Genomic DNA, 25,069 nt, shown 5'->3' on the forward strand with positions numbered 1-25,069 from the left:
AACAACTCGGGGTAACATAGACCAACCCGGAGGGTAAACGATATCGCGATATGTCTTTTTTGAAGCATTAACTGGTTTACACATTAATCTAGTAACCTTTTCACTCTCCCGCTGATGAAGCCTTACACTTCCTGTAGGGAAAACTTTTATTTATGCCTTTATTCCTCGCTATTTTAAAGTGTGCGTAAAAACAATGTGATTCTATACAGAGGTACAAAACCTACGATGAGCTTCTGCTAGTTCAATTTCAAAGAAAGATCTGACTTGAAAAAGCAGTTCTAAATTCTTACAAAAGCTAATTACCGAATAAAGACTACAACTCACTGCTGTAAAAAAGGGGGGTTAGGGAATTGAGAAAAAGGTCGTCGATCCCGTTGTTCTAACGAGACATTAGCTGTATGCCCGGCGTACAAAGTTGACTGAATGGAGTCAAGTTTCGATGTGAGTCAAGTGCAGTCGTTCGAATCATACCTATCGCGCTTCGCACTTGAATCTACTTCCCCCTCCACGTCCCAACTGTACAAATCTGTTTGTGAGGGTTTAACCAGACAATAAAAGTCAATCATGCACTCTAGGTTGTCACGTCATGATGTCGTGGGAGTCTGCAAATCTGTTAAAGATTAACAGCTGTGGGCTGCTCTTGATAATACAAAACTTGAATTACTCTTCTATTTGTTCTTGAAAACTGCCCAGACAACATGCAAAAACAGTTGTAAACCGATTGCAAAGTCCAGGAAAACACATTTGACAAGTAAGCAATGAACAATGAATAAGTTCGCAGACACTTTGTTCCAATGTCTTTTTAACGTAATCCGCTGGTCATCTCGGAGCGTGCAGGCGCCCCATGAATCGTGAGGAGTCCTTTGATACGTCGGACGAGAACTTGGATAAATCCAACCCGCGTTCTTCCTTTTCCGTGCTTCTAAAAGCCAACAAAAAGTAAAAAATAAAAAAAGAACGAAATAAACCACATGATTATAGATTGAAGAACACTCTTTTTGTGATGCAGTGCATTGAAAAGCAATGTCGTCGATGACTACGAATGATGCTCGGATATTTTGAAGAGAAATTACCATGAAAGTCAGAAGAGTTCCTCTCAGCGAAATATTTCTTGCATAGTCTGGTTTGTTAACCAGCTGTCTCGCGATTTCTTTAAGACTCGTACGAAGTTCGTTTAAGTTAGGTCAGTCGCCAGGACAGTTGGTATATTCTGTTTAGAGTGAAATTGTTGTCGAAAAAAACGACGAAATCCATCGTAACTAGATATCAAGTTAAAAGCATCTTCTCAGAATTAATACAAACTCGACATCGCTGGAATTCTTCACTAGAATGAACGGTACATTTTAGCTCACGCATGTCCTTTTTAATTTGCAGATCGATATGCTCTTTACAATATGACCAAGAAAAAAGGTGGTTTTCACTTAACGCACCTGTTCAATCTCAACGAGTTTCTTCAAAAACGTCTCTGTAAGGATACTAGCTGCCTCTCTCTTGAGCTGCAATAAAAAAAAACTAAGACTCTTAGATTTGTAAACATCTTGCATGAATTAATGTCTTAGAAGTTGAGACTAAAGGTATGGTATCCATAGCACACAACGATGGTCCAAGGAGAACGGAAGATTTTTCCAGAAAAGGAACCGAAAAATCTCTCTCTAAAGCCAAACCAAAAGTTACCTTTTGGATAAAACAAATCATCGAAACGTATAAGAAAATAATTATAGCTTATGTGAAAAAGGGGCGGAGTGCGGAGAGGTGTTGGAAACGCCAGAGAAACAGCGAACGAACGAACGAACGAGTAAAAGTGATCGAACAAACACTCACAGCGTCAATGTCCTCTCGTGTCACACTTTCTCTAGATCTTATTGCTTCTGAAGCAGGATCTAATGTTACTGAAGCTTCCGTAAGCGACTGTCTCTCTGTAGAAGAAAAAAATCAATGTTAATGTTGAATGACGCTTCATGGTGGTTAGGAAAAACTTAATTAAACAAAATTCTCCAAGCTGATATCTAACACCGTATATATTAGTGTCCTTCACTGCTTCTGCTTAGTCTCGTTAAACAACACACTCTTTCTGCTGCAGAGAGAACGCGCGACGCAACCAAATACATTGCCACGAAGGAGAATGACTGACTGATACCTCCGGGCTTACAAAGAATCATTCCAGTCTATTGCCAGAATTTAAGGGATTTTTACAGTAGGTCCTTGCTTTTCTAAGTACAAAGTCACTCTACGACACTGATGATACTACGTTTAACAACAACAAAAAAGTACTAAAAATTGACTGTCAAATACATTTTAACAAATAAGTCATTTACCTATCTTTAACTAAAGTAATGCTCACTATTTACCACCTTGCCTCAAAGTTAATGAATACCCTCTCATAGCCCTTAACGAATTTATCAAAGAAGAAGTTGAATCCAAACTCTAAAGAAGACATATATCGAGTGAGCGCCAGCTGTGCTCTCTGTGCCACAAGGGACCACAGTCAGTTCCAAAAAAGACAACAACAACAAAACAACACTACCATGTAATCGTCTCATTTGACTGCTGATCAGCGGCGGTCCAGCGAGAATGCGTCGTTCTTCATCCGACGGGATGCAGCGCAAAAAGTAGAAATCGAGGTGACGCCATAGAATAAACAAACAATTCTCAATAATGTCTGTTGAGTAAGTTAAGAGAAAACCTTTGTTGTCTAAAAAAAAAAAAAATTACAATAACGCATTGTTCTGTTCGGAACCGGGCTAAGGGCGAGGCAATCTTTGTTGCTTGCCTAATTCAAGTAGTAAGATCGCTCCTCAAGAATCAAGGAGGCACGGCTTCGAACCGCGCTTTTTCTGAAGTTTCGTTTAAGCTTCTTTCTCTGCAATTTCACACAGAATTACAGTTCACCAGAGCTTATCTAGCCATACTTGTCATTTTGTGGTGTTTGATTTAGTGGTAGCTGGAGAGCAAGGCATTTGAAAAGAATTTCTTTTCAAACAGCCCTAGAAAACGTTTGCAGAACATCAAAGGATACACAACTGAGCAGAAATCTCCTGCGTCTTGTACTGTACAACTTGAGTAAGACATTTCTGTGCCAGTTGGTGACGTTGCTGTGTTGACAATCTCTCTTGAACAGCTCCACCGTGTTGAACTTGGTTTAACTGTGGGATTGGAAACATAAAACACTTATTCAGTTATTCACTCTGGCACATTTTTGAGGTTGGAAGCAATACCGCGTGTCAAACAAGAATTAGACGTGACCATTACCAGGTAACACATTTAAAGTTAGAAAAGAAACTGTTGGAGCTACGTAACTGGCATGGAGCAGGAACGATTTGCAATTTTTACCCATACATCAACAAAGACATCTAAAGATTCTTATTCTTTCTGACCACTAGCGATAATTGAAATCAGAAATCAAACCTCTCTTAGTTCTTCACTCGTCAACTCGGTCACATTTTGCAGCTTCACACGCGTCTGTGACAACAACTCAGCCGTCTGAAAGACTTGATCGCAACACTTCTTCATGAAAGTCACAGGTAGACCAAGGCTGACTTGAAGGCGGAAAGACACCACAGTTGAGGAACGAATGGCTGTAAGAGATACAAATGATGAAGACAACAAACACAAGAGAACCAAACAATTAACTGAAAATAACTCTTTTAGTTTCTCTTCAATGAGCTGAAATTCCTCACAGTTGTGAAACTTGACGATTTCTTCACAGCGCAAAACTTAGCCAAAGCATAGCACAATAAAGCCGATCGCCAGCATAGACCCCACATGCACAAGCTGTTCCTGATCTGCTTTCTCTAGGAGAAAAAACTCAAACGGTGATTTTTCCTCCACGTTTGGTTAGTACCTTAATGACACGCCCTTAAAGTTGGTTTTTTCGCGTTAAAAAGAACGTGATGTTTGAACTAGCGGTCGATTATAGTCTTCATCAACGCCGTTGTCTAAATCTGTCACGCAACCGTCACCCTTCCCCTTACACGACGGCTGTAAAAGGGGACTGCAGAACTTCCTAAATTAATAAAAATCTTTTGAAAGAGGTATACGTTCTATATCACTATCGTTGAGATGGAATTCCAGATATGCCATGGGCGTAAAATGAAGCTGTTACTCTCCATACCTTCTCTAGTGAGGCGAGAATCACGTGCTAAAGAGTCCGTCAAACTTGGTGAAAACAGCGCATGACAATGAGAGGGAACCGTACCTGGAGAAAAAGCGCACTTTGTTTACAACCCCTACATTACAGATGGATCTTAAATCCTTGGATACTGTCAGATAAAAAGAAAAAAGTTGCGCGGAAAACGGAAACATCGTGCAATAAATTCCTCAACGTACTACTGGATGTTTGGATGAAAGCAAGCGCGCCTAACAGTGTCAAGTAGCAAATAATCAGTAAATTTTTGTCGACTCTGTCCGTCACGCGAGTGGAGAGAAAGCTTCCACAGATAGGACTAAAATACAGTGTAGGCTAAAGTTGACAAAGCAGTAAGGTTACACTCCCAAATACATCGTCACGCAAGAGAAATCAAATTCAATTCAAAAAGTAAAATTCGTACCATATGAATCCATGACCGTTCTACAGTAACCAATAACATTTGAGCAGATTCTTTGCAACTTTTCGGTCGTTTCCATGGCGACCAAACTGTACTTAGCGCCAGGTTCCTCACCGTTTTTCTCCATTACGGATTTGATGATCTGCAAACGTCGTGAGACAGATTAAAATTCTCCTTAAAATAAACACAAGGACAACAAATCCAAGTCATGACTCTTCTCTGATAGCAAATTTGACGATTTAGAACGCCACAGGAAGACCTATTCCCCCAGGAGCTGGCTCTTTAACTTACGGCTCTTACTGGCTCTTTAAGTTGAACAGTCCGTGAACAGATAGAAGCACAAACAAGAAAAACAAGGACCGTTCTTAAAAACGAAAACAATTGCGAGAATCATGATCAGTTTTCATTCAACAATAAAAGAACTACAGCACTGTACATAAACAAAGAGCGTTTGAAAATGCACTCCTTGCGCTTGCTTCAAATAAATGAGTGAGGTTAGCTAATCATCTCTATCTCTCTTTTTCTCACGCACATTACCCACCTTCTCCCAACTATCGCTTGAACAATATCTCGGCAACAAACCAATCATGAGACGTTCGATCCTTGCTAGGGGTCCTCTAAGTTGGATTTGCTCTTGACCCAGGTCGTCGTCGGCAATGAGGGCATCCTCAGTGAGTGCCATGTTGCACACAATTCCTGTGACGAGACAGAGTTCCTTTAATGACCCGGATGATTGGAAAGGCTGTCTGTCTTGAAGAATGCTGACAAATACGTCCACATGTGACACGACAAAGTGTAAAACCTGCAGGGAAATAAACAGCTTAATTTGGCATCAGGAAATGAAACGACAGACAACCTCTACCACGTCTTTCACTTTGAGAGGCAAAAAATGAAAAACAATATTTTATGCAAGCTGCTGTAACTTTGACGCAAAATGATCTTGTGTATAATGCATACCAGCCATGCAGTCCGTCTCATGGTGAAGAAGCAACTGTACAGTTTGAAATTTTCTTCAGAGTAAGGCTTATCGACTGGATGTGGCTTACAAGATGCTTGATGCACTTAGAAGAGAAGTGAACAAGCTATTTCTTGGTGATGCTATTCAAAAAATCGCTTTGTAGATGGTAAGTTTAGAACGTGAAAAGCGTCTGGTCTAAGATGATGATTACAAAAATGGCGATGTGGCAATCATGAAAAGACCACAGGTACGAACCGATAAACCATTAATTACCTATTCAACATTTCTAGTTTCCAATTAAAATGTTTACATCTCTGTTGTGGTTCAATGTTATCCTTGGTTCAAATTTTCTTTTCTTTTGTTTTTGGGTATTTTGATGTATGATAATGAGTTTGAAACAAAGGAAAATAACATTTGAACCAAGGATAAAATTGAATCACAACATCTCTACATTACCTTAGAAGCTACTTCTTTGTGATTATGTGACCCCAGGGATGTCAACATTGCCAGTGATACTTTTAAAGCAGGGGTCAATAACTGTCTATATCTCTCTAACACTGTGGGCACGAATGAGTCGTAGAGGACAGCGCTTCTATCGTGATCATGAGCGTAAATGCCACTGGTCATTAGCCTTTGAGCGGTGTCATGTTCAGGTTTGTGATCCAAAAAGGCGCATTCTGCCAGGCGTGATAATAGCCCCGCTTGAAGAAGGACCTTAGCACCATCCGTAGACTGTGCCACTCGGGTTAGTAGGGCCATCTTGGACTCATAGATATACAAAGCCTGGTATGATATCAAGAGAGTTAGTATCATGGGGTCGTTCATTGTGATGAGAAATAGCTCATTATAATTGTGCGTCAAAATTCAGTCAATTCTGATACAGAAAGTCACATTTCAATTGGCTGAGCTCCAAAGGCGATAAGGAAGACTGATCACGCATTAACTTAACCTTATGGATTGTGATACTATAGTGTGACTGTTAGGTCTTCCACAGCTTTGAACATCGAGAATCAACAGGTCACGGTTGTTGAAAACCGACAAAATCACAGCAGAATATCAAACAAGTCGACCTCACTGTCTGAGAGAGTTTAAGTGGATACTAACAGTATGAAGTGTTACATGGATAGCGACTGCACCCCGAGACAGAATCCCAGTGACAATAAGCATTATCACTACAATGACATCCAGGAGCTCATTTATAAACTGAACTGAATCCACTGTAGGAGTATTACCTTAAGGGGCTCTGGGGATGGGTCCAACATTGATTGCAGCATATGGTCCTCGTGAGCCAAGCCGTCCACCATGTGCTTGAGGTAGCCTTTGAGGTTGAGGTAATTCAACCAACGGTGTTGCCAGTCAACAGCAATTATTGCATCAAGAAGGGAAAACGCTAACATCTGAAACGACACCAACAATAACTAAAGAGATCATCTCAGTAAAAAGAATGGAAGAGAGTCAAGAAATTTTATCCTACCTAACATCTAGAATATTTTCTTTCCTGGCTAGCTATTTTAACCGATGTAATTACCCGCCCATCATAACTTAAGCCAGTTGCTCTGGTTGGAAACTAAAAACACATATCACTGAGCGGATGGGCAAGGATGAGACGATATAAAATATGACCTCACCACAATCCCACTGGTTTGAAAATTGTGTGATCCTGTTCTCAATAAATTCAAAATGCTTAAACGGCTTTCCAGTATTGACGCTTAAGTGCGGGTCTAAAAAAGCGCTTGAGCTTAACTCCCCCAAGTTTTTAAGACGAAAATGCAATTTGTGCGTCAAGACTTACCCGGCCAACATCGTGTCCATCACAAGAATCTCTACAGACTGTGTCCATGAATGGTTCACCATAACTAGACAACACTGGTAGAATACTGGTGTCCCATGGCTGGCCGGGATATAAAGATAATACGTTTTTCATGACACCTGCAATGGCCAAATATTTGTTAGTGTCAATTGTGTAACAAAGCGTAAAGAACAACCAAAATACTGCTCGAACTTCTGAAAGTACGAAAAAGGGAAATCGTGGACTCGTCACTCCAACATCCCGCTTATCTCAAGTAGTCGATGTTACTGTCGAGCTTCAATATTTAACCCTTTGACTCTCAGAAATGATAACATGTAACTTCTCCATACAATATCTTCATATTATCCAGAGAATGGGTCCTGAGAATACTCAAACTTATCGGGAGAAGTTTTGATCTAACACCACATTCTCGAAACTACAAGGACATGTGTAGCAGGTAGAGGGGAGAATTCACAATCAGATCATGGAGGTTTAGGGCTTAACAATTACTCACCGAAGGAGAGGAAAATATCCATAGCTTACACCGACAGTGAGGTAAATATTTGTTTTAGTATATACCACACAGAAACCAAAACAGTTCATTTCTGTTGATAACGACGCGCAATTTTGTCTCTTTATCTGCTCAGGGGTGAATAGTACCTGTTATTATATACCACACAGGTGAATAGTGCTTTTAGCACGCACTGATTGGCTGGTTCGGAAGTGATTAGCAAGTACCATTCACTTCCGAGCAGCTGAAGAGACAAAATCGCGCGTCGACAATTTAATTTCGGACCACTTTTTGGTTTATCGAAATATAGAAATATATAGAAATTACCTGGTTTTCTTTGGTTTCTGCGTGTTTTATGCTAAAAAATTATTCACCTCAGTGTCGGTGAAAGTGGCGGATATTTACCTTTACTTCAATGAATAATTGTGAATTACGTGCGAACTAGCCACTCAGTGCGCACGAAAAGCTCTATTCACCTATCTGGTCTACTAACAATGCTTATTAAAATCCTCACAATCAATCCTAATAGCAGCTCAAGCTGAAAGAAAGTGTTACCACTGCTGGATATGTCTTGCATCCATCAGCAGTAAGCATTAGGACAGTCATGTCATGTCCTAATTGGCTAACTCGGATATGATCAACAAGCACTACTTATCTTCGCGCAACTGAAGAGACAAACTGCGTAAAGGTTTTAGTGTATGACAATGTTTTGTTACACTGACAGACATGGTATATACTTACACAATTATTCACCTCAGTGTCGGAGACAGTGATGGATATTTACCTCCACTTTGGCGAATAACTGCTAGTTATTTGTAAACCTCAAAGTTTTTGACAGCTGAGATAAGGATAGACCCGCGAAATTACCTCTTTCTTCAGTTGATTCGGGCTCTGGCGCAGTCTGCATGAAGTACAGCAGCGCAGCGTACAGGTTTGCCCTGACCCGCTGCAATCCTCCTCCACACCGCAAGACGGTCTCTATCAAACCCTTTAAGATGGCTACAGATGGACCAACGGGAAGAGAGCTCCCAGCTTGAGGATGAACAGGTCTGCCTGCTACGGTGCTGTCAACACCGGATGTGGATAAGGGGGCTGTGGGAATGGTAGACTGACGTAAATGCGCAAGGAGAGTTAAGATAACCCCGGATACAGGTGATGTCAGTTCAGGCAGAGCATTCTCATCTGCAATCTGAGTCAATCAATGAAAATGTTTTAAATTCATTTCAATAAGGTAAGAAACAGACATTTAGCTAAAAGATAATGATTAATTACTAAAAAATACAGACTCTGACATGTATATCATCTCTCAGTCCTTACAAAAGTATTTCAGCGGATGTCTTTATATTTTCTTACTACTTGAGATCTGGTCTAAAAATTAAATCAGTTAATAATATACCGTATTTCCTCGAATAAGCGCCCTCCCCCGAATAAGCGCCCACACACTCAGCCATAATGTCAAACAAGCACCCCTCTCGAAAAAGCGCCTCCCTCCTTCCTCACTTTCCTACACAGTAGGAATACACGGAAACCTGTCTCTATAGCCACTTTATTAAGAACATTTTAAGCTTCCACTAAAGTATAAACACTAAAGGAGAATAGTTTCTTTTCCGTTCCAGTTATTTTAATCTGTGTCCATGTGCTTACAGAGTTCCTGTGAGTGCGTTATCTTTTCTTTCAATTTTATCCTATTGCTGCGCTAACTTAATAAGCACCCCCCCCCCTCCAAATTAAGCGCTCTCCTTCCATAAACAATAGGTGCCCCTCCTTTTAGCCGTAAGAGGAGTACATACCTTAGAGAGTAAATCCTGTAGTACTTCAGATATAATAGTCTGCCTTGTATCTCTTGGTAAGATATCAACAGAACACGAGGCCAGAGTCACTTCTATAACCCGTCTCCAAGCTTCAAATGCTTCCTTCTTGATGTGCAAACTCTCTCGTACCTTGTTCCGCAGCACGACATTATGAAGAATGTCTTTAACTTCCTTTTTTTAAGACAAACACAGCTACAGTTAGTACAATCGAAAAAAAAAAAGAAGAAAAGAAAAAGACGTACAGCAGAAGAACTAACCAAAGCGGATTCGTAAACACGTCAAGCGCCGTAATTGACGTTACTATAACGTGAGCAGAGACGAAAATCCTCAAAGAGAAAACGGAGAAAGCTACCGAGTTAAATATATTGAACATAAAAGAATAAACTGAAAAGTACTCTGTACCAAGTTTCCAAAGCATAAAGCTGAGTGTGAGGAAAGTAAAAACCTTTGAAAGGACAACACTGACCTGCAACAAGAAGTTTCTCTGTCCAGCTGTAGCAGTGCCCTGTGCGCCAATTATCTCACTCATTAGTAGTTTATGAAGAACGGGAATATTACAGAGCGTCACACCACCATCCTCCGCCTTCTGTTCACAGGAAGCAATGGCCTCCTCAGTGACAGCCATATCAAAATAATTCAACTGTAAGAGTGGAGGCACATCCTGACAGAACTCTACAGACTCAAGAATGGCTAGAAGCTTCCGCCTAGTCTGCGTCTGTCCCATACCAGGATACCCTCCATGGCTGGTGTCAGCTGCGGTAAAATCATCCTCCAACCTCCTTGGAACTACCTCTGGGAAGTGCGTCATACCCATCAACGTCTGAGCTGATGGCTCTCCCATCAAGAGCGTCAGGAGCCTCTGGGTATGTGATCTTTGTCGGCCTTGAGCTGTCATCCTCAGCTCGATGGCAGCAGTCTTCAGAAGCCAGGACTGCTGATTGACGATGGTAAGCATTGGAACAGGAGGCTGTCCTTCGCCCATGTTCATATTTGCAAGATTCCTAAAAGGTAAGTGTTGAAGGTGCTGGTACAGGAAATCATGGCTTGTTCTCAGATAACGCAGAGTCGGGATTGCAGTATCCTTATTGGCACATAGATTGTAAACAAGCTGATATGCGAGCTCGGTGAATTTTGGAGCGTCTGTAACACACGAAGGGCCACGATGTGTATCCACCTCTCTGTTCAGAATGTCTAGTACTGCGTGGAGACAAGTCTTTGAAGCACCAAGAACACCTGTACCCGAATAAATACATCGTATAAAAAACATATGAAATACATAGAATTTTTACCAGTGGATGATGAGTGACGAATTGATCCTCGCTAGTCACCAGCCTTCCAGATCTCACCGTGAATTAGTTTTCGAAGCCTTACCAGGCTCGATCAATTTTCAACCCTTATGGCGCTCTAGATTTGAACTTACCAGGATCCTGAAGATTGGTCTTGGACACAGGTTTTCTGAGCTCATAGCCCATCAAAAAATGAGCCAGATTGGGCGAAGGGTGTTGAAGAGAATAAAGAACTAATCTCAGAATATTTTGCCTCACAGCGTTGCGAATTTGTGACAATCCAAACGAGTTCTCATCTAAGAATTCTACAAAAGAATGAAAGGACAACAAACATAACTGCTTGGTTTTGGAGATTTCCATAGAAACCAAATTGTAATAGCATACGTCTAGCTAGAGAGGAGCATTAGCTGACGATAGCGAAGTCATAACAAGTTGTTTTCAGCATTGGCTCTCTCGGCTGACGAAGAATTTGGAGATTTGAGTAAATTTAAAATTTAGCTGTCGCAACACTAAAATGAACCATTTGTAACAATTACACCTAAAAATTGTGCACTGCGGTATCAAGGCAAAGGGAATAAATTCCCCACATTTTTGTCATGAAAACTCTTACAGGGGTTCAAAAACCTATGGCCTGTCGACCTTGAAAGCTCCGTCTGGGAGCCAAATAAAACAACTGTTTTAATTGCGTTCTTTTAAAATGAGAGAGAAATAGTTAATTTGACAGAATGAACTCTAACCATTTCTTAGTTCTTGCTCATCTTTGCCAAGATTTTCTTCAGGTTCATTGATATCTAGCTGATCAACAAATCCAATGAGTATTTTCTGAGCGGCAGCCTAGAAGACAACAAAGCAGAAAACAATGAAACCCAAAATAAACTCACGGTTTTTCAAAAACCCTGAATTTGAGCAAAAGGCTGAAATGTTAAGTCTTCCACCGAATGCTTGTCAAGGAAATAGTTTTTGTTTCAATCATTGGACATTAAAAAGTAAAATTGAGCCAAAGGAGTGTGAGATTACATGGTCTCTCCCGTAGGAATTCACAAGCAAGTTCATCCGTCTGGATTTCTACAGTTTTCAGTTTTTACATGAGCAGGGCTGTTGGGGTCATATGACTGTTAGAGTTTCTTTGTGATTTTGGGCAAACTTAGTTTGCCGTACCTGATTAGCAGTCAGGAGATTCACCAAGTGTCTCTGAACGGTTATTGACCGGCAGACCAAACACAAAATCTTAACAACAGATAGGCTGAGTTCAGCTCCAGTGTGAAGATGAGAAACAAACCTGCAGTAACCACAAAAAGTTAGTTATTATTGTTATATATATATATATATATATATATATATATATATTTTTTTTTTCCATCATAAAATGACAAAAGCATCTGAAATGAGAGAAGCTTGGTCAAAGTGTCCTTTGTGTCAGAGCGCCTGGACATTTTTGTGAGTCTCAACATCAACTACATTGCACATACAGTTCATGATCCCTTTGGGAAGAATTACATGAGTTTTCCGTTAATTTCCAGTTGCTCTGTGCGAGCGCTTTTTCCCCATACAGGGAGCTTCCGTTATCATAGTGCGTATGTATCAACCTATCGCTATATCTCCATTCCATTCCTGTAGGGTATGTTTCTTTGTGGTAATAAAAAAAAGAGTTACATACAATTTAAGAGACAAGTTCTGAAAGCTTTCAATTTACAACCATGCAATTACAGCCACAAAAGATCTTGTTTAAAGAAAAAAAGACATAATGCTTTGTGAAGTTCCCGTAAATTTAAGTTCTGAAACCAGTCAAAAGAAAAGAAAAAAAAGTAGCAAAGTGGGAACCTTGTTTGCATTCCCCGCCACTAACGCTATATCTCTATTAATTACTAACAATTCTCCAGTCATAAAGAGGAAAATCATTGTACTCATATCAGCACTCACTTCATGATTTTAAGCAGGTAGTCGGGAGAGCCTGTCTGTGGATTAACGCTAAGCAGCAATTCCTCTAAAGGTGAAATCATCACCGTTGACTGTTGTGCTACGCTGCGATATAAGTCCACAAACTTCTCTTGTTTTTCCAAGGAAATTTCAATCATTCTCAGGCAGAGCAATGCCGCTTTTTCCAGATGTTCTCTTCCCTCTGAACAGTTTCAAGAGTTTAATGTTAAGTTGAACTTTATATCTATCAGCACACCAATAAACTACCAGGAGTTGGTGGTAGGTAAACATAACTGTGAATTCTCTTGTGTGAAAGAGAATTTTTCGGTCTTAGGGGTTAGGGAAGTTAAATTTTTTTTTTGAAGAGGTTTTATTCAAGCAAAACTGAAGAAATCAAAATGTAAACAGTAAACCTCTGTCCATAAAAAGCAATTCAACTAACTAAAAACCGAAGTAGCCTTGGGTTAGCTACAGGGTGATTATGTTTTAAACCACTTTGCCTAGAATATTAGTATAGGTACAGTAACAACATGATTTCAAGTGCAATTTGGCGTTAATAAGAAGGCCCAAGTGAATTTTTCAAAGACAACAAAACTGTGTGAGCCCGTACGGCAAGTGCAATTTGTAGTCTGAGAAAAAATACAGGTACTTATTTACACCAAATTGCATGAGAAATCAACTTGTTACTTTTTCATGATTTACATGAAAAACACATCACAGAAAATCAAGACAGACAAAATTTTGGCAACACACCCTACTTGTAATTTGCACTTGTGTTACATGGAAAATGCACCCATTTTCAGCCAATCAGATGCGCAAATTTTTTTTCATGTATATTATCAAGGGCCAAACTGCCCTTCACTTCTTATGTTCATGCAGCTTACTTGGTTTCAACATGAAATCATCTACTGAATATTTTGTACACCTACATACCTGATGTAATGGAAAGATATTCAAGTGAAGATGAAGCACCATCAATAACATTTAGCAACTGACAGAAGGAAATCAAACACAGTATTTATCATAGGAACATGATGATGAAGTACCGTTTGTCTCTTGAGTTCTTTTGAGTCATTACACATGTAAATATAAGGACAAAGTATTTAACCCCCAGAGCAAATAAAGTAGTACTGTGTTATTGACTTCACAGAGTTCACATGTGCCATACTTAAACCCTAATTTCCACATGGTTTCCTACATGGAAGTCTGGATTTGGAACAACTCTGTAAGCTGCCTGTCTTACAGCTGTATCATATACCAAGGTGGAGCACATAGTATGGAATGTTACAAAAAAAAAACACACACAAATTCTGAATTGCAAATTATAAGAGATAGCTGAATATACTATTTTGATATAAGTATAACCAGGTGAATGCATGATTCATAAAGTTTGCAAATAATACAGTTCCCCTGATAGCAGAAACATAAATTCTAATAAATACAGCAGGGTAAAATTTTATCTCAATACATTATAAAACACAAAAAAAAAACTCACCATTTTTAACATTTGTGTGTAATTTAACATGTATGTCATAAGAATGAATCCAGGAGGTTTAGGAACTTTCATCTGCTCTCCTCCCTGAATTTCAACATACTGGTCCACAAAATCATTTGGTTTTGGACTGTAACTTTCCAGTAACTTGAAGAGGATCTGTAGCACAGCACTGGCAACTTTCCACTGTCAACACAAATGGTATCATAAGGGCTATGGGATACTTCTGGAAAAGTCCTCAGCAGTAAAACACAACTGCGACAGTGAGGAAATTGTAACCCTGGCAACTCTCAGAAACAATGAATGTGTTATTTCTCCCAACAATGTAGATGCAGTACCAAACAATCTGGTCTTCCATTAACCCTTTAATGACCAAGACAGAATTTCTCCTTACAATATCAATACACTATCAACCAGAAAAGAGATATGAATAAAGAAAAATATAAATTTGGGAATAATTATTTGATCCAACGCTAAGTTCTCTGAACTAAAATTGTAAGAATTGTATGATTGACAGTAAGGAGAATTATAAATTTGATCTGGGAGTTAAAGGGTTAAATGAAAAATGTCATACTTATATTACATCAAATTCTCTGCACTATACTCAAGAGAAAATTATAATTGTGAATAGAGGGGAGAATTTCAATGAGATCCTAAGAGTCAAGGGGTATAGACAAAAGTAACACTGACAAGTGTTCAAACAGAACTTATCCTTGGAGTCAAATAGAAAATTCACACAAAAGGTGTGGAATTTTCTGTTAACATTTTCTGCTGATAATTTTTAACCAACTTTCCTATATGTCAAGTAATTATGCTGATTGCCAGAAATTTAAAGAACTCTGTAAGAATTAGAATGTTTTGGTCATCTTCCAAAGGGAAACAATATTTTTTCGCAAAAGAAGTAGGAGCAGCAGTCAAAAAACTATGTAATTTGCATTGCAGCCCACTTTTGTGGAGCCAAATGATGGTTCCACGGTTGTCTCACTCTGTGATACATGTATCTGATCTGGAGATTTGAATTTAATTGCATTTTTTGAAAAGACAGACACCAGACAGTGAAAATTATAATTAACTTCAAACAAAATGCATAGTCACCTTTTCATGGGGATCTTGGTATCCTCGTGAATTGAACTTAAGAAACACCTCATCCCGTAGGAACGCCAGGTATGGTTCAAACCCAGGCACTCTGTAGCCTGCCCCCAAGTTTGCTGGTAGTGGAATATCTGTAAGATTTGTCAGCAGCTTCAGGAATGCTCTAGTCTCAGGGTAGGTCTCACTGCGTGCTTCAAGTTCATTCAATTCCACCTGAAAAATCCAAAGAATTTTACAGTATCATCAATAACAAACATCATATTCTATAAAGGGAGTGACTTTCTAAAGAAACTGTGGTGCTGTGTCAGTGGGAGAGTATAACAGGGTAATTTTATATTATCAACTGAGTTGATAGTGTAAATTGGCCTCTGAAAGAGTTAAAAAGCTAACTATTTATGGTGGTCAATTTATGTTCTCAACTCAACTGATAATACCAAATTACCTTATCACATCCTATAACTGTATTACAAAGTTTGTTTGTCATGGCAGAAAGATACAAAAATATATCATTGTCAAACAATGCAAAAATTTCACAACCAACTTCTTGTAGAAGTTACTGTAGCAAGTCGTAGACCTACAGTGCAGGCTAGGAAATAATAAAACATTGTATTCAGAAATATCCCACTGTCATAACAAATATCTACAATGTATAATGGTACATCTAGATGTAGTAACTACTAACCTGTATTCCACCTTGCTGTGCAGTTTGGCCAGCTGTTTGGACTGTCTGTAATATCTAAGGTAAAGAAAGTGTTGAAATTATTTTGATATTCTTTTAATAACAGATGGAATGAGAAACATACAAGTAGTAACATTATTTGGTTCAAATGATGAATAGTCTGAGAGAGTTGTTACTCATTTTGACTTAAGTTTGGAATAAAGAAAAATCTGAGTCAACCATGCAGAATCAAATCTCACACCTTCAGAGTTTGTAGATTTTGATTGCTAACAAGCAAGGCTATTGACATGTGCACTTCCACATCAGATCCTTCTCTACACTTCTTGACAACTGAGAGGTTGTGCATCAATTATAATGTATTTCTACAGACAGAGGCCAAGTTATCATTGAAGATTGTTTTCCAATAGCTCTATGTACAATTTTTAAACCTCATTTACATTGCAATTATTGTAGACATTTCACCAACTTACATGCATAAAGATGCATAATGCCTAGCCCTACCTGTGATGATTCTAAGGTATGCCACAAAGAGGAAGCAATTTCAGGAGACTTTGCAAATGCAGCAAGTGTTGAAAGAATCTGTGCCTTTAGCCTTAGAGGTACAGGGCAACCAAGTAGGCCAAACAGGGACGCAATGGGAAGCCACGCTTGACTTTCACACATTGTAAGGCGGGCTATTTCATCCTAAAAACATGGTAATTGCATCTGATTAAAAAGCTCGAAAAGTTTTCTAAAATTTCAATGAACTGTAGATCAATTTTGATTTTTCTGTTGCAAATCACCCTGCACATTTCATGAAGAATGTGTGTGATATCTTCAGAGATAAAAATTAATTCCAGTATGGTATTTGACAGATTTCTTGATTCTGCTTTTAGATTTCAATAAGAGAACTGACAATACGTGTAGTATAAAAAGTGACCAGACTTTTGACAAGTACTAACAATCTATTTCTTCAAAATCACCTGATCAGCAATTCTCTCTGTAAGTTTTAACACTGCCTCCAGCCCTTCCAATTCCTCAGGTGTTATGTTACGGTTTGTTGGGCGTGGTCTGTGAACCTGACCTGTTTCTCGTTGCAAGCCACCATACATCATCACTAAGAGACATTGGCACAATAAAAAAAATTATTAAAAGAATTATAAAAAAGACTCTGCAAGAAACAGGGAAATAAAAAAGAAATATGCTATGAATTGGAGATGGCTTTTAAGCTTACATATTATGTACATTGCATTGTGAACCAAAAATATGCACATCATCCAAGAACAACTACTGCACAAGTCTATAGCCATTAACTTTATCAGGAGATCACCATGAAAAAAGCAAGGATTTTTTTCCAACCAAGATTTGGTTTGATCATAAAACAAACAAAAACAAATCCTTCAATGGTGAAGTGAATACCTGTGTTGGCTCTGTACTGATGAAAAGAGACAGGGAAAAAAAATCAGATATCAAAGTATCACCTGTGTTTGCACCATCCTGTCTTAGATCCATGTAATACTGTTTAACAGAAGCAAAGAAGTGATCCCAAGACAGAGGACCATTTGCTGTGGATTTGAGCAAGTTGAAGCAGTGATGAGCAGCCTGAGGGCTGTTTGAGAGACCACACAGCATTTCAATGTATGGGACAAAAAGTGGAGCAGGCAATAAATCTCCAGCCAGCCGCACAAACTTGTAGAGGCTCACCTGAAAAAGGAGAGAAAATATTGAAATTAAGTTCATAAAAAGGAATTTATGTTGACTACTTATACATGGAATATTTGGTTATGGTTTTTGTGGAGCAATTGAAGATTTCTTGTACAAGAATAGATCATGCTTTCCTTTATTGTTTTGGAAAACAAATCTAAAGTGATAAAAAGACATACAGGTGGCAAAGTAAATGGAACCCTGGGTTGCTGAATGGAAGTTTTGAAAATTCAATTCATTTGAGACAAACATTAGGTAAAGAGAAGGTCACAGGGACTAACATGTGCTTTGTCAAAAGTTTTGCCAAATCAGAAAGTAAAGAGGGAAAATTCTGATAACAAAAGGAAATCTAAACTTACAGTAGAAAACAAAGCTCACAATTGCAGCCTATCCTGTATAGGGAAATTTACCACATAAATCCGAGCTCTAGCTTCTCCTTGAGAAGTTTCTCCTTGAGAAGATCAAAGTTACTTAATATGTTATGTACACGTACAAGTTCCAACAAATAAATGAAATTTATCATTCCCTTACTTGCTTCTGTGATGCATGAGGTCTAAAGCTTGGTGAAATTCTTGATGAGTCATAAGGTGAAAATGGTGTGAAAGAGCTTGCATCCAAAGGACACCAGAAATCTACAGCCAGTTCAAGGCCAAGTGAATCATTCTCATAAAGTTCTCCAATCTGTGGACATTGGAGAAGAAAATTACTTTAAACATGCTAATTAAAAGAAATTGTGCACACAAGTTCAGTGTGGTAGCTAAGTTGAAAAGTTATTCACAAAAAAATAAGATCACACAAATAATTAAATTCATACCCAAAGCTACATGTATGTATTCAGGGTTTTCTTTAAGGTTTTAAGTAGCCGGAGCCTTTTTTAAAAGTAAACAGTATTCACATCTCGAAATCCAATATGGCAGACAAAATGTCACCTTTGTACTTTCCTGCCACAGCAGCAAGATTTGTCCAAAAGAAAGTCCCCATCAGAACGTTTTTGAACTAACCTTGATCCAGAAGTCTTTTTATGTTTTCAGAAAAGATAGGCAGAGCCAATTAATATTTTCATTGAGCCCAAGTTTAGACTAGAAAAACATCATCTCTGTACGAGTTCTCGAAGGTAGTAGCCGGCAAAAGCTTGCAGAGAAGCTGGCATCTTTCACCGGCTTCCAGCTCTTATCTACAACCCTGATGTATTATAGACCATGTCCAAAGTCAAATAGCCTGAACATTTACCAACCAAGACATGGTGGAGGTTAGTGAAAAAAACCAGAAACAAAGAGGCAAAATGGTCCTAAATTATACAAATTTAGTTTTGGGGCTCCAGCAGGGTGCATGTCATAAGTTTGAGCTAACTTGGAGCCGAGTTACATGGTACAACTTTGTCGCATGCCACAAGCTTGCAACAGGCCTACAACTCATCTTAGGACCATAAACATGTGCAAAATATTTTCACCTGGGACATGGCAAAATCACATACAATTCCACTCCCTCTTAAAATAGTCTTTACACCGGTTATTGAAAAGGACTTCTTCACCACACAAAGGAATTAACTTCTTTATCTCCTCTTCTGAAAAAGGTATCAACCAACCAACAACAACAGCTTTGTCTGCCATTTTTCCAAAAGAAAACTTTACTTTTCTCTCTCTACACAGTGGAAATTTGTCACAAAAAATGGCATTTTCATTGATTTTGGCTACAATTGTCTCAGTGATTTAAAACATGTTTTCAAATCCTACAACAATTTTTGAGATGTATACCACAGTTGTAGGCAAGTTGTAAGTTTGATTTACATGAAACAATTCATGTCATAGGCCTATTACACGCTTGTTGCATGCGACAAAGTTCTGGCGTGAAAATTGGCCCTTAGTGACTTGACTGAAGGATCCAACTAAACTGATTGATAAAGTTTGAGTTTCAATGCTTAAAGTTGAGTGAGCACTGACCATTCTCATCAAATCTTCAAAGTGTCTCAGCAAACCAGCAGGGGGCTCCACACCATCTTGCAAGTGAGCCTGAAGAATACGTGCCACTTCATCACCATGGTTGCGAAGTTCTTTAACCTACAATGAAACACACGTGGTTTTATGGATTTCAAAAGTATACAATTTAAGAAATTACATACATAGTAGAGATATCTTTCATCAGATGCTTTGATATGTAATACCATGGGGCATTTAACAACAATGAACAACAAGTTGAAATACAAAAAAAAGGTAAACTGAAATACCATAAACATCCATGTACAAGCCGCACCCCCAATTTGGAAGCACAGAATTTGAAAAAAAATAAAAACAATACAGTTTGAAGTTTCAGTAGAGTTGTATTGCTACAAACAATCAAGGTTCCGAAACACTGACATAGAAGTTGTGGCTATCTTTCACATTTATTAAGTCTAAAGAGAGCGAAATTTCATTTGTTGTACCTTCTTTTTCATTGGAATTTACACCACCTTTAACTTAAAATGCTCTTTCAATCTGATTTTTCAAGATTATCACTTCGAAACCCACCATAAAGTTGAAATTCCTTCAGCACCAAAAAAAAAAAACAAACATTACTTAGTAGCCAAACTTTAAATGTTGGGAGGAGTCTGGGCCAGGACCTGGCCATCGTCTGGCCATAAACAGAAAGCACAATGTGGTGGAAGAAGAACAGGAGCCTGATAATGCAGTCAACAAATTTGCCATGAAGGTAGTAAAAAACAACGAGAGATTCCTTGTATGTTGGTGTTTAGTTGTTCGAGTAAAGCAAAAATTAATTGCTTGAAAGAACTCTTGGAGAGCAAGATTCACCGATAAACGCTTGAAGACACAAACAGCTCCTTTAGGAGCCACCGATCTAATGAACTACAGCAACACGCTCTCAGTTTCTTAAATTTCTTGGCATCTTAAGAAGTTTTATGAACATTAATGAGGTTTTTGAGCACTCCAAACACAAATGTATCCATGGATAAGCCGCACCCTTGATTTTTGGCTTCAATTTTGTGAAAAAAAGTGCAGCTTATATATGGACGTTTATGGTATATTAAATCTCAACATAATGGTTTGACAAAATAAGAAAATACCTTTAAAGGCATCTTAACAATAAATCCAGTCACAAGTGAGTGTAAGCGTTGGACAAAGTATTCCTGCAGAGTAAAGTCACATTGTTAGCACCAGGGCACAGATTAATGTTCTTTTAAGCTATGATTCATCAACACCCTGAGAAATTGTCCTGAACAAGTTAGAATCTAGTGCAGAAAACTGGATCTTCAACACCACTTGTCCATGTGACAAAATCAGTTCTGAAAACTGAAAAACAAAAGAACATTTTGAAGTAAAATAAATTATTGGTTTAAATTGTCTTTTAAAGAAACTGACAAATGTAGCCCTGTAGATAAGTTGCAATTTAGTGATTTCAACAGTTTCATATTCAGTGCGCAAGCCAAGATGCAAATCAACTTTTTCATCTCAATCTTTATGTACTTTCGACATAATGGGCTCAAAAAGAAATAATGGCATACCTCCTGGTGAAAATTGGTGGCTCGTACCACAGAGTGCCGAAGGAAACTCAAAACGTTTTCTTGCACTGCCAGATCTAACTCCTCTTCATCTTTCTCCAGTACCTCTACTGCTCCAACAATATTAGGCCACTGGCTGCAGGTTCGTAGTACCAGAGCCCAAGCAAAACGGACACATGCACACATCCCTTGGTTTTCCCATGTTCCCTGCTGTTTGATTTCCAGATGAAACTCTGGAATAAAGCTGTGGTCCGTCAACAAAGGGAACATTTCCTCTGTAAGAAAAAAGAGAAAAGAACGTACAATATAGACTCCTATCATGACCAGAAAATGTTGCATTTCACTCTTATACCTCTGACTCCCAGAAGTGACTCAAATGCAACTTCTCCTTACCATTCCAATCAGTTATCTCATAAACAGGTAATGAGAGAAGACAATCTTATCAGTTAGAGGGTGTTATTTTGGTCTATGACCATATCCTCATGTTTATTTTACAAGGAAAAGATTAGTAGTATGTAGTGAGAATTATTGAGTGAATCTTGGGAATTAAAAGGTTAAATGTATATCTATAGCATAATCATTCCACCCTCAGGACCCAATTTCACAATACAAATTTGCAATATATGGAAATCAATTATGATTCAAAAGAAAACCATCTTAGTTAAACAAAAAAAACTACAATATTAATCAAACTGACACCTTAGCGGAGAGTTTCAGTTAAGAGACAAATAGAAACAGACAGTTTTATCTTTTTTCAGTGTTGATAATGAACTTGAGAAAACTTTTCTTTTCTCATGACATTAGAAGAAAAACAATACCCATGACTAATCCAGAACAACACCTAAAATAAACTTGACAGAGCCAAACAATAATTTATGCATCAAGTGTAAAATTCTGCTTAAGTTTTTCAAGTTCATTAGTTCCAATCCAAAACAATATTCATCTTCCTTTCCTGGTTTTCATTCCAGTAATAATTAAAGCCCATGCTCCTTAGAGACACAAATGATTCAAAATATCATGATGTACATTTAGCTTCATAAAGCTTGTGTTACAAGACACAATACATGATCAAACCTTGAAAAGACCCTTGCACGTCTGCTGCTTCATCCAGAGGATCAACATTTAAACAGTACAACATGGCCATCAACAGAGTTAGAGTGACACTGTCAAGTGAGCCATCCGCATCTGTAGAGGGACATTTCTTGAGAAAAGACAACAGTTGTAGGCAGTCACTTTTTGGTAGCGGTGATTGGCAAGCAAAGCAAAAGAGACATTCAGCCAAGAGTTGTCTTTGATCTGTGATAAAGTCAATAAGTTGTTGTTTGTGACGTTCATCACCTATGGCTTGTCCTCTCTCCAACTTGTCAAGTTCATTTTGAACGTCAAGATGCTCAAGTTGGTGAAGAATTGTTCTAACCAATCCTGAAATAACAAGCAAGCACAGTACACTGAACATCAAGATTCCTGTTGCCACGTGTCTTGTTAACAATTACTGTAGATTCCATGATGTCATGTGTCTTTTAACCCTTTAACCCCTAGGAGTGACTAGCCTCTAATTTCTCCTTAAAATATCACCACTGAATCACACATTCATGTCATGAGAATATAGGAAATGATCACCAACTAAAGAAACTCTTGATTGTTAGTCAAATTCTCCTAGTCATCACCTTAGTAGATGTACAGAAAACAATATGGAGAATATGAATTCTGATGTTAAGGTGTAAAGGGTTAAAAAATAGATTCTGTGTCACCATGCATCTGTTCAGTAAGGGTTCACAAATCACACCAAAATGTGGTTAAAACAAAACAGCTCACAAACCACAGCCCAGTGTGTCTCTGCTAACGTTCTCACCACATACCCATGTCTCCTGTGATGTGTTACTGAACAGACATATGGCAACATAGTCTATTTGTTTTACCTACATGTGATAAAGAAACAAAATTTTGTGACTGCAATGTGATCTATGAGTCTGTCCTCCAAAAGATTATAAATAAGAAACAAATCAAAATGTAGGTATAGTTTGGCTTTTGTTGAAAAAAGTGACAGCCTAACAGAAGTTATTAAATAAAGATATATAAGTAGAAATAAGTAGCAACCTCGTAATCTAGCTTACTTCATTTCCTTCCCTCTCTTAAAAATGTTTTTCAGTAAGCAGTACCACAAACAGTTGTTGAACTTAATATGACACATATTTTGCCCATTTCTATAAAAACACCCATTACCTTCTTTCAAAAGTTCATCAGTGAATGTCGTTACTAACTGTGTCATCTCTTCATAGAGGCCCAACGTCCATGTTATTCCCTCTCTAGACTGTATCAATGTTCTTAAGGCACTAATTAAACATCTCCTCCCATCATGGTACAAGAGCACTGCCACCAAACCTCTGGTTAGGCCAGGAAAGTTGGGTTGCTGCTGTTCACCAGCAAGAAGTAACTCAACACACACAAACTCATTCAGTTCAAGACTGTCACTAAGAATGAGGGCCTCCTTGACAAACTGCTCAGGAAGCTTCTGTTTCTCTGTAAAGCCAGCAAGTTGAAGACCATTTGTGGGGGCTCTCTTCAATTGCTCTCGGTGGTCTGTATTTTTTGCCTACAAATTAAAAGAAAGAAAAAGGAACTCATTTTGATATGAAACACTAGAAATAAGTGGAGTAAATTTTAAAATTGGGCTTAATCAGTTTCAAATTTTTGGTTTTGTTTGTTTGTTCATATGTTAGTTTGTCTCTTTGAGGGGAGGGGGGAGGAGGACTTACTGTAACAGTATTTACAGATTCTCCCTCAAATTTCAATTTTACATCCTCCAATTACCACTCTAAGAACTCAGAGAGAATAAGAGTAAGTTGAGTCAAGGGATACCACAATTTCAGAAACATTATAAAGTTTCCAAGACAGGTGGTCAAGTGTTACAAATCAGATACTTATAAGATTTACAGTGCATCTCAGCAGGATTCTAGGTAGTAATGCGCCGATCAATTTGAAGCTTCAACATCCCTGCCCTGAGAAGCCCATGGGCACTTTGGGTGAACCAATCTTTAAAAGTCCACATGCTCCCTCGGGGGAAGGGGATATGTGGAAGCTTCGAATTGACTGACGCATATCTTTGCGGTGAGCAGACGTCATGCCTAACTTCTGAGATCTTCAGATACGGTTGATACCTCTCATATCTAGTTTCTATCCTTTTGTTTGAAGCTTTCTGAACTTTTTGTACACAGTACAGTCGTAAGTGTGATGATCTGACTTAAATTCGAACGAAGATCAGATCAGACCGGAAAACGAAGAGCTGGAAAAAAACCAACAACAATTAAAAAATCAAATTTTCAGATTATCATGGGGCACATTACATCATTGTAACGCTATCTGAAAGAAAAGAATCATGATCAGTAATTTGACGTACCGGATTTTTAAGCAAAGTGATAAAATCTGGATTGAATTTATCCAATGCAACCTCTAGTTCATGAAAAACTTCTGGAGTTTTCTTGTACAAAGCAGCTCGTTCTACCGTCGCAAGAAGTTCCTTGTACGGCCTCCATGTTCCTATAGAAGTGAGTAAAAGCATTAAATCATGGCGCTCCAACATGACAATAACACTAATTTAAATCTTTACCTCCTCTAGCTGCCGCCATCTTAATTGAGCGCGCAAAGCGTGCACGCTTAGTAACCGAGCTTGACCGTTACTTGCCGAAAAAACTGAGTTCCAGCTCAGGTACCTGGCCAGTCTGTCAGCCTTAATCACATGAGGATAATAAGAGAATTTCATTGGATAACAACGGAGGTTAAGTGACGAGCCGAATCCCCGCGTAAAATTGAACGC

At 38.5% G+C, this 25,069-nt stretch overlaps 1 protein-coding gene across 1 annotated transcript; it reads right to left on the reverse strand.

Moving 5' to 3' along the window:
* Window positions 1-104: 104 nt before the first annotated feature.
* Window positions 105-24,950, reverse strand: LOC131790038 (nuclear pore complex protein Nup205). The gene is made up of 34 exons (XM_059107218.2): window positions 24,863-24,950; window positions 24,653-24,792; window positions 23,479-23,848; window positions 22,330-22,677; window positions 21,259-21,530; window positions 20,821-20,883; window positions 19,703-19,819; window positions 18,294-18,443; window positions 17,540-17,762; window positions 17,042-17,175; window positions 16,581-16,763; window positions 16,083-16,136; window positions 15,404-15,613; window positions 14,312-14,494; window positions 13,750-13,807; window positions 12,820-13,018; window positions 12,058-12,178; window positions 11,637-11,733; window positions 11,034-11,204; window positions 10,080-10,846; window positions 9,593-9,784; window positions 8,670-8,991; window positions 7,295-7,431; window positions 6,735-6,899; window positions 5,959-6,285; window positions 5,086-5,346; window positions 4,548-4,686; window positions 4,112-4,195; window positions 3,406-3,575; window positions 3,017-3,143; window positions 2,525-2,659; window positions 1,822-1,916; window positions 1,431-1,496; window positions 105-922 (listed from the first exon to the last, which is right to left on the reverse strand). The coding sequence occupies exons 1-34, from the start codon at window positions 24,879-24,881 to the stop codon at window positions 803-805; spliced, it is 6,219 nt and encodes a 2,072-aa protein (XP_058963201.2). The 5' UTR covers window positions 24,882-24,950; the 3' UTR covers window positions 105-802.
* Between the last annotated feature and the right edge of the window lie 119 nt (window positions 24,951-25,069).

Source organism: Pocillopora verrucosa, chromosome 1, assembly GCF_036669915.1.
Source record: "Pocillopora verrucosa isolate sample1 chromosome 1, ASM3666991v2, whole genome shotgun sequence".
NCBI classification, from domain to species: Eukaryota; Metazoa; Cnidaria; class Anthozoa; order Scleractinia; family Pocilloporidae; genus Pocillopora; species Pocillopora verrucosa.